Source organism: Haliotis rubra, unplaced genomic scaffold (assembly GCF_003918875.1).
Source record: "Haliotis rubra isolate DU_JTF1 unplaced genomic scaffold, ASM391887v1 Scf183, whole genome shotgun sequence".
NCBI lineage: Eukaryota > Metazoa > Mollusca > Gastropoda > Lepetellida > Haliotidae > Haliotis > Haliotis rubra.
The window spans coordinates 1279147-1294484 of NW_025765814.1; the positions used below are offsets into that span (position 1 = coordinate 1279147).

The window sequence follows — 15338 nt, forward strand, 5'->3', positions numbered from 1 at the left end:
TCTTTAAACTTGTTACAGAAACAACAACAACAACAACAACAACAACAACAACAACAATTTATATGAAACTTCAACAATCACAATCTGAGCATATGAAGCAATACATGAATGTACTTAATATTTGATTTCTATGTTTTCTATGTTTTCTGATTCCTCATCACCCCACGATGACCATCAATGGCTGGGTGTCTTCCATACATACTTACAGCGCTGAAGACTCCATAACGCTGCGTATTGCCACAAGTTTTCTGCGTATTTTGTATCATGTTCGTTCTTTGGAGACTTCTTGCTGGTTGCTTATTTTTTTATATTTCGAATATGCAGTATTGAAAGCGGCATGGCGGAAGTGGAATCTAAGCTCACTTACGACTCCTACTTGAAGGTGAATATTGTAGTTACTTTCATTTTTGATATTTTTATGTTAAATCAAGATATATTATATCAAAGTATAAAAATAGACGTCCCAATGCTTGCAAGAAACACCCATCTTCGCCGGCTTGCAAAGAACATGGGCTGGATGCAAATTCTAAACGTACCAAGTGTGTAGTGACCGCCCATTAAAATTACTACACAAACCCAATAACAGTATGCTCTGTATGCCTGTCTGGATACGCTGGGAAATATAGAAATCAAAGTATGTCTGCAACATTACTTTCGGATGAATTATTCTCAAAATATTCGGCATTTTCGTCAAATTCATACGTACCAATTTTTTTATATTAAAGAAAAGATTTAGCCGCTTTTAGCAATGTGTCATCAATATCACGCTCAGGACACCAGAAAGGGGCCTCTATTTGATAAACTGAAGAAAAATTCTTAACCATTGAAACATACTGTCATCCTCGATAATCTCCAGGGTATACGTTACGATCACTCTCCACTATACCCTGGATGCATCCACGGCTTGGCCAGATGATTTTATTACCTCCCTTGGGTGGCTTTTTATCCAATCAGGTGTCTGCGCTAGGAAGTTGAGCGAACCAATCACAACTCACTTTCGCTTCTTAAATTATCTAACCGTTTAAACTTGGCAACACAATTGATGCAGAGGGTACTCTGAAAGATGTGGAAGGAGTTCTTTTATATATTTTTGAAAGTTTCAGATCTGTCAATTTGTCTGTATTATTTCTCAAAAACTCTGAGTGGCACTGCAAACAAACCTTCGCGACTGCGACCGCTATCTTTGTTGACACTGGCAAGCTCGGATGTAACGGCGGCTTAGCTGATTGGCTACTGTAAGAATGCAGAGCCAGCAAAGGGAGGTAATATAATCATTGGGCCAAGCCGTGGATGCATCCAGGGTATAGTGGAGAGTGATCGTAACGTATACCCTGGAGATTATCGAGGATGACATACTGTATGCTTCCTTGCAGATTTCAGACCTACTATCCTGCCAGGCTCCACACACAGATGTCCACGATGAACACCTGTTCATCATCGTTCATCAAGGTATATGGGCTCCCATTTGATCATTTCTTTCTTCTAGATTCCATAAAAGAGATTATTCTTTAACTTCAGAATTATGATAAGAATAATTATTGATTTAAACTGACAAGCAAAAGAAAGCACACTCGTGGATAGCCTTACAAACGCTATCAAAGCGTTAGTAGGCTGAAAACATTGACCCAAAAAGCAAACCTCAGCTCTTAAAACAACTGTAATACTGGTATCAGATACATTACCGACTAACCATTTCTTGTTCCTTTTAAAACTCCTTGAGAGTATGTATAACCGCCTCCGTGGTGTAGTGGTTAGAGCGTCCGCCCGGAGAGCGGAAGGTCGCGAGTTCGTCCGCCCGGAGGTACTGGTCGGCTCGGAGTCAGTATAATGTGTCTGAGTAGGGTATTCATGCTTCACTGCGGCATGGTATCTCAGTGGGCTAGCACTATAAAACCAGCTTCAGTCTGGGCTAGTACAAGCAGCCGCACATACACATACACACGCATGCACGTCGTCATATGAGCAAGCACGTCAAGCACGACGATAAACCCAATTTCACCTCACCTCACCTTGAGTGTATATGGCATTCTGTAGTTTGTGTGATTTCAGTCTTCGAATTATGGTTCAATCTAATCATCCATGACATCACGTCGGTCAGGAATACATTTCACGGCAAGGTACGATATATTTCATCAATTTAGGATCTGTGAAGTCATTGTTGTTTAACTGAATGGACATGTTTTTAATGAATGGACAATTGTCAAGTACGTTCTCTTGTATCAGGAGCGCTAGGGACCTATATGTTAGTCTCATGAGCAGATTTCATGGATCATACGCATGTGGTCTGGCTCGGTGAATTTCTTAATGCATGTCATCGTATCCCAATTGAGTAAATGTCAATCACTGGATTGTCTGGTCCAGACTCCGGCATTTACAGGAGGTGTCATATTGCGGAGTATTGCTGAGTGGGTCTTTAAACAATAGTGAGTATGAGTTTACGCCGACTTCAGCTATATTCCAGCAATATCACGGCGAGGGACACCTGCTTCACACATTGTATCCATGTGGGGAATCGAACCCGGGTCTGCAGCGTGACGAGCGGACGCTTTAACGATTAGGCTATCCCACCGCCCTTCAAACAATAACAACACAACGACATGCGTATACATAACGAAGAATTCTTCGTCGTTTGTACATGATTGTATATTTAAATTATTTGAATCACCAATTAATTCTTATGTTTTAGGACTGGGGAAATGTCGTCTTACACAGTTCCATCAACCGCCTGCAGAGAGTAGCAATGGTGCTACGGGTGAGGCAATGTGGACACAATCTTTGGTTAAATTCAGCCTCATCTGTCTTTTTTAGCCCAGGTTCTAAAAGGAAATTGACGAGAATGACTTGCCGACGGGAAAGTCTCTGCTCATTATCACAAAACATGGTGAACTTTTCGTTCGTTTCGGTCGTTGTAAAACTAAATACATACATGCATAGTCTAGTAAAATTTCTAAGCAATTTGGATCTAAAGGATGCATGAGGCATTTTTTGAGTAAAAGCAAGCAAACAACATTTTCTAGGGTAGTTTTTCGTGCTGAATACGAATCTGTTGTTTGCTAAGCTCAAAAATGCCTAATTAGGTCACAAATTGGGGTCAAAGGTCAATGAGTGCAAAATTCAAATTTTTTTAAGAAGTGTTTTATTTAGTATTTTCCATCCCATGAACTCATTTTACAATATATTGATTAATAATGTTACCACAGGATTTCAAAATGTTGGATTTCATAGAAATGCTGAAGGAAAAGTTCGTATTTTTGCAAATATTTTCCTTATGGAGCGATTTTTAGTTTTTGCGTGAAGAGCTACTTTCTACAGGCATTTTTGCTAAAAAAATGCAAAGCAAGGCTGAATCTTTTCCTTTGTTGACAGAATTGTATTCCAGGCACACTGTTTAGATCACAAAATTTGCATATTAAGCGCATAATTACTTCAAAGGTTAATGAGTGTGACAGGATGCGATAGGCGTTTTTACATGTATGCCGCACGAATGCTTTTATACTGCTTCACATGCATGTCAAATGAAACTGCTGATTTATAAATCCTGAAATTCAACGTGATTGGCAAGATTCAGGAAAAGCATGCTTAATATGCGTTCCTTGCCTTTGAAATGTCTCCCTTGCATCCCAAGTACACTGTCGTCAGGCTCCCCTTTTTTTTGGTTTGGTACCTCCTGATCTCTTGGCGCAGATAAGGAAAGTGCCCGGGTTTTCTCTACCGGGGGCAGAACCCTTCTGACACTGTGGGTAATGCAGAAGGATGCAGTGTTGGGGAGTCTACATATTCTCCGGAAAGTTCGGTTGGTTCGACTAGGCAGCGTTTCCTGGGAGAAGTCCCATTTGCTGGGCTGCGTATAGAGGGGGCAAGGGCCCTCCGAGCTGATGATAAGCGTTACTAGCCTGACTGTGCCAGGATCACCCCAACGCTCTTTGCTGATTTTTTTTATCTTAATTTATAAAAACATAATAATAATAATAATGTCCGCTTGTTTCGAAACGTACAAGTACAATCAACTCGCGTGGGAGGACATGAATACATTATTACCTGATCAAGGAGCATGAAAACACTGACATCATGTATGTTCTTCAGCATGTCTTTTGCATGTATTCCAGTTGGCTGTGGAGCAGTTCCACATCCTGGAGACGATGCCGTCTCTAAACTTTGCGGACTTCAGGTTAGTATGTAATGTGTCCAATCATTTCCACCCGAATTATACTCTGGGAATGACCTGCTATATTGCTGATTTATACACCGGGGACGATCTGTTGTGTAGCTGAGATTATAATCCACGGACAAGCTGTTATACTGATATATTGCCTTTATTATGTTCCAGAGACAAGATGATCGGGCGTTCGGGGTTCCAGAGTCTCCAGTTTCGAAAGATCGAGAAGCTTCTTGGAATCAAGGACGTAAGAAATACAATCCTGGTCACCAACAGAAATAATAACATGGCCGTGTATCTTACTGTGTCAGAGACACACTGGTGGTGACAGGCTCCCCAGACATCTTTATGGATATTATCATGTTGGAGGAAAATTAATTCATTTATTGTTCTGGTTCTATTTGGTGTCGAACAATTTAGAAATGTCACAATTCTATCTATGTCAATTTTGTTAAGGAGAAGCGTCATAAATATGGAGGACAGCGTTACGTGGACAAGATGAAGACAGAGGATAAGGATGTTCTCCAGAAGTACCCAGACCAAGTTGATGGGGGTACACTCCTGGATGTTCTTCAAGTACGAGTCTAAAGTTATACCCTTTGAACAAATTTGTGAAATATTAACTATTATATATTAGAGAGGAAACTGAACCATATTTCCTACTGTGTCAAACACCATGGTAGTGAGCGAGAAAGCAACACAAATATAAGTATAAGCAGCTACACGTCAATGTATACACACATGAAGATCAGGTGTTCAGCAACCCATCCCATTCTCGAGAGGCGACCAGTACGATCAGGTATGCCTCGTGGACTTTGTTGGTGGCATAGTATCCCAGATGCGTAGATCGATGTTCATAGTGTAAATCACTGGATTGCCCGGTTCTGACATGAATTTATGGTAAAATGTGTTAAAGAAACAAAGAAACATGTCCATATAGAAACCGCAGGGCGAGGAATGCATGCTATTTTAAATGACTTCGTGGTATGCAGATGTTCTGATTTGATACAGGTGTGGCTTGAATCTACCCCTGGAATAGACGACAGGCAGTTCTGGGACAAGTATGATAAAAACGAGGTGAACTGGGGTTTTTTTTACATATCATGAAACGGCATACAAGAGGATCCATTTTGTCCTTTAAAACAGAATGTACAGAATAATTTATGGCTTGAATGCACAGGAAACTGCTCAACATCCCACTTTTGAGGCTTTGTTAATATTAACACATACACATACGTGATACACAGATATGTGTGTGTGCGTGCGTGTGTGCGTGCGTGCGCGTGTCCTTTTGCGTGTGGTCTCTTCAGGTTATTGAAAGCTTTTCCCGTACTTTAACATAGTATTCTAATGGCGACGTTTTCATTTTGCACAGAAGGTGGACCTGAGTCCTCTGCTTCATCTCTCAAAATATAAGGAAGGTAAAAAGCTCATTTATTCCTTATAAAACATAGCGTATATACTTACCCCAAATGTAAACCAGTGTGACATATTAAACGTCATTGTCTATGCAAACATCATTACTGTGACATCATCAACAGGTTTCATTGTTTCTGTGTGCCCATGAATAACAAACAAATCTTATTCAGCCTTCCAAAGTTCAGGGGAGGTTGTTCAAAATGGGAACGAATATCATCTGAAGTTTACCGAAAATAATATGTGAAACACCGGATTTCTTCATAAAAGAATCCCCCTGAAATTTGTAGGATAGGACATTGAGGCATGAAATAGCGAACCAGTTTTGTTCTTCTTTGTCATCTGTTCCTGTACATACATGAGTCAGAATTCTGTTGAGATCAGCAAAATCAAACCACGGGAATCTGGCAAAGACGTTTAACTGAAGCTTCAGTTGGTGATTTGATATATTGATGGTAAAATGACCAATTCCCAATGAATAATTCCACTGATTTACAAACCTGAAATAGAAATAAAATCGCCCCGGGAAGGAGTCTCCTCTGTTTATTGTCTGTTTTGTTCTATTCTGAGTTACATCAAGACCTCTCCACCACATTTTGTGACAAAAGAGATGACTCATATTTAGCTAACTTCTTGACTTGCTCAAAAGTTGTTTGATCAGGCTGGTATCAGATTCTCAGGGATCAACTCCTCAACTCCTCAACTGCTATTTCTTCTTTTACGATTCCGTCTTGGAACCGGTTTATCTGGATAATCGAGGCTTGGAGGTGTCGATTCATTTACCATGATGTTATAACAGGTCCCTGGCAAATGAGTCAACGGTCGCTGCAAGGAGCTCTTCTCATCATGCTGCACCAGGACAAACCTGAGTTCCAGCTGCCGTACCAGCTCCTCACACTGCTGATGGACATAGATGTCGCCCTCATGAAGTGGCGGAGTATGTACCAACATATATATGCACATGTTTTTCGACCACGCATGTCTGACAACATGGTACCACTAGCGTCCACTCTGAAATATGGTACCGCTGCTCGGCGACTTCAAAGGGACAATTATGGACAAAACGGTTCAGATATACTCAGTACTCCATGTTTAACTGAGGCATGCTATCTTAGTTTACTAGCTCTGTAAACCCGACAATAGTCCGGTCTACTACACATTCGCTGATCATGCTAAAAGGCCCGGGTTCAAATCCCAACATGGATACAATGTTGAAGCCCATTTCTGGTGTTCCCCGTCTTGATATTGATCAAATGTTGCTAAAAACAGCGTAAACCAACAAACTCACTTCCAATCAATATGACATATTGAGGACCCAGAGCAAGGCAAATATAATGGCCCTCACATCATATCATAACAGTATGAGTTATGATAACTTAAGTTACTAATTATGGTAATGTTTTATATGAAACGTTTCTCTTTATTTGTTTATGTGAATATTGGCAACCCCAATGGTTTCTGGTGATATGGTTAACTCTTATTGTGTTTCAATCACCGAATCCGTTTTGTCAGCCTTCTGATTTCATTTGGGGCGATGGGGTAGCCTAGTGGTTAAAGCGTTCGCTCGTCACGCTGAAGGCCCGGGTTCGATTCCCAACATGGGTACAATGTGTTAAGCCCATTTCTGGTGTCCCCCGCCGTGATATTGCTGGAATATTGCTAAAAGCGGCGTAAAACCATACTCACTCACTCACTCTGATTTCATTTATCCCACACAGGTACCCACATCCAGATGGTACACAGGATGATAGGCCAGAAGCAGGGCACTGGGGGCACTTCCGGCTACGAATACTTACGAGCTACCTACAGGTGCGTCTACATCAGTCACTGATAAACCATACGAAAGCACAAAATTCTAATCTTAAATCACTGCAGATATTAATACGATCCACAAACACAAACGCGATTGTAAGAGAGTCTTGTCGCCTATATTTGTGGCATTATTAAGGAGAAGTTACAACCGAATATGCGTGCAATTGTTACAAACATGAGTCATCATCCTCAGAAGCGATTTGAACAGTTTATGTGGCGTTAAAGTGATCCTTTAATAATTACGACCTAATTAATTTTTCCAAGTATATAATCATAATTTTGCATAATGTCATCCGACGTTTTACTTTACAAACATCAGCTTCTTAGTCTTCGCTCAAACCAGTCCAACTCATGTTAATTCAGGGCGAGTCTTCTTGCAGGTTAGAGGCGAGAGGTGACAAATGACCTCGAACATATATTTATATATTTTATGTGATTGCAGTGACGATTACAAGGCTTTTGGTGACATCTTCAAGATGGCAACATACTTACGGCCTCGAGTGGAAATTCCCGAACTTGACACCCAACATGACTGAACCTGGCATCTGATGGCCAGCCTCTAAGACGTCTTCCCTGACATGCATAAATGCACATATACCCATGTATACGTACCCAAATATTTACAGCTTGGATTCAATTATATTCTTGAGCAAAACGTGCTAAAACATGTTTGGATGTAAACAATATGCTTAACATTACATTGGAAATTTTAAAAATTATATCAACACACTATCAACTGCAATCTTTCTATGACTGATATTGAGACCCTGTGTTAGAGAATTATATAAAAATATATCTGTAAGATAATAAAATATATCAAATATTGTCAATTTTGTTGTTTGGAGTGTGTGCGTGAGTTTAGTTTTACGCCGCACTTAGCAATATTCCAGCTGTATGGCGAGGTCTGTAAATAATCGAGTCTCGACCAGACAAACCAGTGATCAACAGCATGAGCATCGATCTATGCAATTGCGATATGATGGGTTTACTGAAGGTCAACTCTCACCCGGATCTTCACGGGTCTGTTGTTTGGAAGGGGTGGGGTAGAAGTGAAAAAAAACCCACCTGGTCCTTACTGTCCACAGAAACGGAAAATCAGTAACGAAAATGTGCCTGAAAGTCGAAGTAATTTTTGCCTGACGCTGCACAGAAGTAAATGCGGTCTGTAAACAAACCAGACGTACAAAAACGAATGTAAAATGTGAAAAAATAGCAAAACGTTCTCCGTGTGTTCAGTAATTTTTTAGCATAAGAATATTTTAAGGTAATGAGATATAAGGACAAAATTAACCCTTGACGTAAAATGTATTTTCTATATTAAAGTTTGTAGATATGGTAACAATGCAGTCTCTTTGTGATGAACAGAGATTTATTCACATATCATGACAGGCATATTATTTAATGTCAAAAACACATCTTAGATTTGCATCCTAACGTCCAAACATTTAATAGCATCTCACGGTTGTCCCAGTTAAATTTGACTCCATAAGCATTGATTGGATTTATGATGAATGTACATGTATATAAATACGGATCTATATTTTCAAACTATGTATTAAAATAAAGGTAAATGTTCAGTAAGTTTCGGAAAAGTGCGAAGTATGACATGACAAAACTACGCATTGTTAGATACAATCATGATAAATTACCAACCAGGGTTGATGAAGGGAAGCTTGAACTGTCTGTGGTTTGGAGCCATGTGTCTTCTGGTACAAAGTCAGTGGAGCTCTCTTGCAGCTGAGAGAATCATAGAATCGCATAGTCATCATGCGAGTTATTTAGGCATAACCGTGACGAACTTCACCAGTAGTAGAGAGGTCTTCATGATTACCACTGTTGCAGGTTTTCTTGTCATGCGTTTTCCTAATCGTCATTCCAGCTACCCACATTGTTCATAAACTATGGAGGAATCGATTCCTTCATCGCAAGTCGAACATAAAAGTAGCCTTGTTCTTTTTATCCAAGTTTCACCTGTTTACTTTGCTTTCCCTTTACCATGTGTGTTAGATCCCACACGGAACCTGCTCTCTTGTGGTAATAAAGACGTTGTTCAACCATATATCTTATCCTTATCCACTAGCACACGCAAGGTCAGGTCAACTGTTCATTTGACGAAACACGGGAAGAAGTGAAATTTACTACCTTTTAACAGAAGCGGCATACAGATATAAACGAACGACAGATAATTCCTGACTATTTATTAATTCTATATATTTCGGCAGAAAGTGCTGGCATTGGCTGGTGAGAAATTGATAAATATCAAAGGACACACAAAATGACCCACCTGTGAAGATCCGGGTTAGAATTGATCTTCAGTAAGCCATATGCTTGTCGTTAAAGGCGACTAACGGGATCGGGTGTCAGGCTCGCAGACTTGGTTAATATACACTAAACGCCAAAAGAAACGTCTTCTGCTGGCGTTGTGATGCATGGGCGTCCACTTCTTGGTCTGTCTACGGTGACCCCAGTCTAGCTGTCTGCAGCGCTGAATAAGTCTTACAATGTACAACCGTGATACGGTGGCATCCGAGGGCGTTGGCAACAACATTGTATGTCGACCCCATCTGCACCATCCCAATGGCTCTTTCTCTCTCTTCAGCTGTTACTCGTAGCATATTTCTCGTATTTGTGAATCATACCATGTAAATAGGACAATTTAACTCTTCTGAAAAAGATGCATTTCATCTAAATATGTATGCATTTGAGAATTATTTTCGTGATTTGCATAAAGCTGTGTTGTTCAGCTTTCTTGTAAACTAATACCTTCTAACATATCATTGATAGTTCATAAAGGTAGGAGGATAACGTTTCTTTTGGGTGGTCAGGCTCGCTGACTTGGTTGACACATGTCATCTTATCCCAACTGCGTAGATCGATGTTCATGCTGTTGATCACTGGATTGTCTGGTCCAGACCCGATTATTTACAGACCGCTGCCATATAGCTGCGATATTGCTAAGAGCGGCGTAAACCTAAAGTCACTCACTCACTCACAAAGGGACCCTTTCGTTGCAACTATGCACAATACTTTGATGTGGAACAACAGGTTGCCGGCTACCATTGACTGCATAGATTAATCGAGACGATGTTAAATATTTAAAAACTTTCATTTGACAGCATAGATTGATCGAGACGATGTTAAATATTTAAAAACTTTCATTGACAGCATTTCAGCAGCTGAAAGAGATTAACCACTGACATGCTGGATGCATTTAATCATTTAATATTCCTGTTGATTATAAAATACCAGTAAATATAACCGGTGTTACACACTCGACTCTACTGAAGCTGTTTCAAATTACTAACATCATATGCTGCGTTTCACATTATGGTAATTGGCAGTCTAAAATAATTGGAATAAAATGTATATGACACTTTTAATACCGAGGTGTTTAAGTGTTATAATTGTTCGTTGAATAACTGCAATAAAATAGTGGTCAGGCTTCTAAATGCATGACAAGCAGAATACGACACGAGTATTACTGTTCATTTTATCTAATTTGAATTACATACAAGGAGTAGAAGCTGCAACATAGCAGATTAACATTTTTCTAATAGAATTATTGCTTTTGTATCATGCAATAAATATGGTTGTAAAGATTTCGGATGAGCTACATCTGGTCATGTAATGGCTACCTCCTTCACAACGTCCATGTGGATCCCTGACTCATCATCTCCACGTGTGATGGTTTGTACCCGTAATACCGTCCATATGGATCCCTGACTCATCATCTCCACGTGTGATGGCTTGTACCCGTAATACCGTCCATGTGGATCCCTGACTCATCATATCCACGTGTGATGGCTTGTACCCGTAATACCGTCCATGTGGATCCCTGACTCATCATCTCCACGTGTGATGGCTTGTACGCGTAATACCGTCCATGTGGATCCCTGACTCATCATCTCCACGTGTGATGGCTTGTACCCGTAATACCGTCCATGTGGATCCCTGACTCATCATCTCCACGTGTGATGGCTTGTACCCGTAATACCGTCCATGTGGATCCCTGACTCATCATCTCCACGTGTGATGGCTTGTACCCGTAATACCCTCCATGTGGACCATCATCTCCACGTAACCCGTAATACCGTCCATGTGGATCCCTGACTCATCATCTCCACGTGTGATGGCTTGTACCCGTAATACCGTCCATGTGGATCCCTGACTCATCATCTCCATGTGTGATGGCTTGTACCCGTAATACCCTCCATGTGGATCACTGACTCATCATCTCCACGTATGATGGCTTGTACCCGTAATACCGTCGATGTGGATCCCTGACTCATCATCTCCACGTGTGATGGCTTGTACCCGTAATACCGTCCATGTGGATCCCTGACTCATCATCTCCACGTGTGATGGCTTGTACCCGTAATACCCTCCATGTGGATCCCTGACTCATCATCTCCACGTATGATGGCTTGTACCCGTAATACCGTCGATGTGGATCCCTGACTCATCATATCCACGTGTGATGGCTTGAACTCGTAATACCGTCATATGTTAATTTGAAATGCTGGACGAACACGACATGCTGTCGTTCCTGTTTGGAGGTAATACTTACCCGATTGAATGTATAGAGATTCAAACCTGGACTGACATTATAATCGCATTTGCATCGTTTGTGTATCCCATCAGACAACCACTGTTGCGTTGTTATGATTGGTATGTTTCAATTATAACTCACTTTATTTGTACATATGTATATTTTTTTCTTTATTGTCCATGCTCAATTTTTAACGAAGATCAAAAGAATTCCTTGCTAATAGATATATTGGAGAATTCACAAGACTGATACGATATAATGGATTATACAGAAACTATGGAAATTCCTGGAATGTTACAACTGATCGATTTCGAAAAAGCCTTTCACTCCGTAGACTGGAACTTCATTGAAGAGTTTTTTTGCGTTTTTTAATTTTGGGGAAAATGGATCAAGACATTATATTGTAATATAAGCTCATCAGTATTAGTAAATGGCTTTGGTTCTGACTTCTTTAATACAGAGGCTGTAGAGAAGGGATCCCCTTTCACCTTATATAGTATGACCAGAAATGATTGAGAATTTTAGGAATATGTTTAATTGGATTTCTAGTATAAACAACCTTGACCAGCTATCAAGTGCTTGGTTTCATTCAAGAGAGACAACTCCGATAATCCTTTTTGATAAGTTTGTGAAGAGTTATCCCCTTTGTTTACTTGCTAGCAGACGACATTTTCAGTGCTCCTCAGTATGGATGATTTAGAGAAGAGGAAGTTGATTTTAGAGTGTTATGACAAGGACATCAGATCAGCTAAAGTGATTTCAAGTAGAACAGGCATCCCTTTGTCCACTGTTTATCGTGTTTTGAAAAATATTTCAAATGGATATGACATTGAGCACCAGGGAGGCGCGGGTAGGCCCAGAAAATTGACTGTCATTGACAGGAGGCGGCTTGGTATTCTTGTTTCTAAAAACAAACGAAGGAGTTTAGAAAACTTAAGGCTGGATATGATTGATAGATGAAATGTGGCTGTCTGTAAGGAGACAATTAGAACTGAGCTGCATGCAATGGGTTGGCAGAAAAGTCGAGGAATCCCATCACCGATCATGAAACCTGAACAAAAGGAGCGAAGGTTGAACTGGTGCTTACAGCATAGAAATTTTAACTGGGACAATGTGGTGTTCTCAAATGAAAGTTATGTGTGGCTGTTTCCTAATACACTGAAATTCTGGACCAAACAAACTGAAAAACCTTGTATCAGCACCCAAAGTACAGTCCGAAATTTAACGTGTGGGGTGGCATATCTGTGTTAGGGGCAAGCCCCTCTGAGTATTTAAAGGGAATATGAACAGTGAGCGGTACACAGATATTCTCGAGGGACATTTACATCCATCTGCTCACGTGTTCTATGGAAATGTTTGGATTTTCCAGCAGGACAACGACCCAAAACATCGTTCAAAGCATTCGCAGGCCTGGTTTCGGACCCAAAATATGACATTATTAGATTGGCCAAGCTATAGCCCTGACCTAAATCCAATAGAAAATGTTTGGGGACTTATGAAGGAAAATGTCAATAAGAAAAATCTGATAAATATTGCTGAAATGAAAGAAGAGGTGGTCCGATATTGGGACAGCATGGACCACGACTTTCTAACTTCTTTGATCAGTAGTATGCCCCGCCGCATTGAAGCCTGCATTGCTGCCCACGGTGACTTGACAAAATACTAACTGTTCACCTGTCTTTGAATCTAGAGTTATGTTCTGCTAATATTCACATTAAATACGTGAGTAATGAGTGAAAAATTTTAAAAAATTTTACAATCTTAAATTCTCAATAACTTCTGGTTGTACTGTATCTTCATTAAGTGCGCTGAAATTTTATCTGTAATGATTCGAAACAATCCAAAGGTAATTTTAAGGTGTAACAATTGGAAATAGAGAATATCTAGTCTCCCAGTTTGCAGATGACACATCCCTTGTTTTAGATGGTAGGAGGAAAATCAATTTCAGTGTCATTGTGTAGACCCTGTTATTTATTGTTCTGGTTCTATTTGGTGTCGAACAATTTAGAAATATCTAAATTCATTTTATGCCAATTTTGTTAAGGAGAAGCGTCATGAATATAGAGGACAGCGTTATTTGGACAAGATGAAGACAGGGGATAAGGAAGTTCTGAAGTACCCAGACCAAGTTTGTCGTGGTACACTCCTGGATGTTCTTCAAGTACGAGTCTAAAATTATAGTGTTTGGGGGCCTACGCAAATATATGTAGTTACGGGCAAAAAGTATGGGAAGACAATAAATTTTGATATTCATGATATATGACAAAAAAATGCAAAAGACTTCATTAGATTAGAGAAAAGACTTCATTAGATTAGAGAAAAGATCTACATGACTCAAAAAGTCAAGCTAAACAATATAAAGAATAACATACAAAACAACGAATATACAATACAAAACCAAAAATTGATTTCTGGGATAGAATTGTGAGAATTGTTAGAATTGTTAGAATTATTAGAATTATTTGAGTCAACTTATTCAAAATCTAAATGAACATGAATTAAGTATCCTAACTGAGCACAAATGTGAATTAGAAAGTATTAGAACTGAGAAAGTAAAGGTTATTATTTTCAGAAGTAAAGCAAAATGGTACGAGGAAGTAGAGAAAATTGCATTAATCTAGAAACAAAAACATGTGTGAATTAATTTATGAAAATAATAAAACATTGACCAATAGAAATGAAATAATGCATGAAACAGCACACTTCTATCAATGTCTGTACACAAGTGAACAGGATACCAATTGGGCAAAAGACCCTGACATCTTTGCAGAATCGGGTGTTAGCTTGATCTTTGAAAAGCAAGAAACCTGTGAAGGGGATATTTTTCTTAATGAATAAAACATATGAAACATGGGAAAAGACCTGGGTCCGATGGCTTCACTGCAGAATTTTTGTAATTTGTATTGTATGGTCTGGTAAAGGGATTAAAATAAAGAGAACAATGGTTATTAACAAATACGAAAACGGTGGACAGAAAATGGTCAACGTGGAAATGTTTGATAAATATATGAAAACAATTTGGATTAAACGACTTTTATCATCGGAAGGACCATGGCAATCTTTAGTTAATGAAATTCTTCGCCCATATGGAAACACAGCGATCTTCAACTTTCAGAAAAACCCCAATTACAATGTATAAGTAAAGCATTAAAAAAGAAATTTTGGCAAATTGTCATCTTCAGGTACAGTTATATAGCAAAATGAAAAAGTAACAACCATAAATGAATTTGTGAAAACAAAAGACTTACTGGAACATATTTGCGTTATGTTAAATTACTAAAAGCTCTTCCATAGGATTTGCAAACAAGCTGAAAACAGACCTTACAAATATAATTGATATAGAAAGTAAAAGTGATATGTTGACGCGACTAATATCGTCAAAAGACAGTAGGTTCATCTATCAAA

General features: G+C 39.4%; 1 protein-coding gene and 1 long non-coding RNA gene across 2 annotated transcripts; both read left to right on the forward strand.

Moving 5' to 3' along the window:
- Nucleotides 1-323: 323 nt before the first annotated feature.
- Nucleotides 324-2118, forward strand: LOC124273682. Its single transcript, XR_006897713.1, has 3 exons — nucleotides 324-382; nucleotides 1374-1449; nucleotides 2050-2118. It is a non-coding gene; the product is annotated as an uncharacterized LOC124273682 (long non-coding RNA).
- Nucleotides 2119-2189: 71 nt separating this feature from the next.
- On the forward strand, nucleotides 2190-8137 carry LOC124273678 (tryptophan 2,3-dioxygenase-like). Its single transcript, XM_046708952.1, has 9 exons — nucleotides 2190-2204; nucleotides 2687-2752; nucleotides 4107-4168; nucleotides 4328-4403; nucleotides 4613-4732; nucleotides 5168-5243; nucleotides 6372-6509; nucleotides 7291-7381; nucleotides 7827-8137. The coding sequence occupies exons 1-9, from the start codon at nucleotides 2190-2192 to the stop codon at nucleotides 7918-7920; spliced, it is 738 nt and encodes a 245-aa protein (XP_046564908.1). The 3' UTR covers nucleotides 7921-8137.
- The last annotated feature ends 7201 nt before the right edge of the window (nucleotides 8138-15338 follow it).

Excerpts from the sequence above, each read along its gene's own strand:
- LOC124273678 (XM_046708952.1), top strand. Across the intron at positions 2,753-4,106 it reads GAGTAGCAATGGTGCTACGG|TTGGCTGTGGAGCAGTTCCA; the intron begins GTGAGGCAATGT and ends CATGTATTCCAG. Across the intron at positions 5,244-6,371 it reads TAAAAACGAGGTGAACTGGG|GTCCCTGGCAAATGAGTCAA; the intron begins GTTTTTTTTACA and ends ATGTTATAACAG.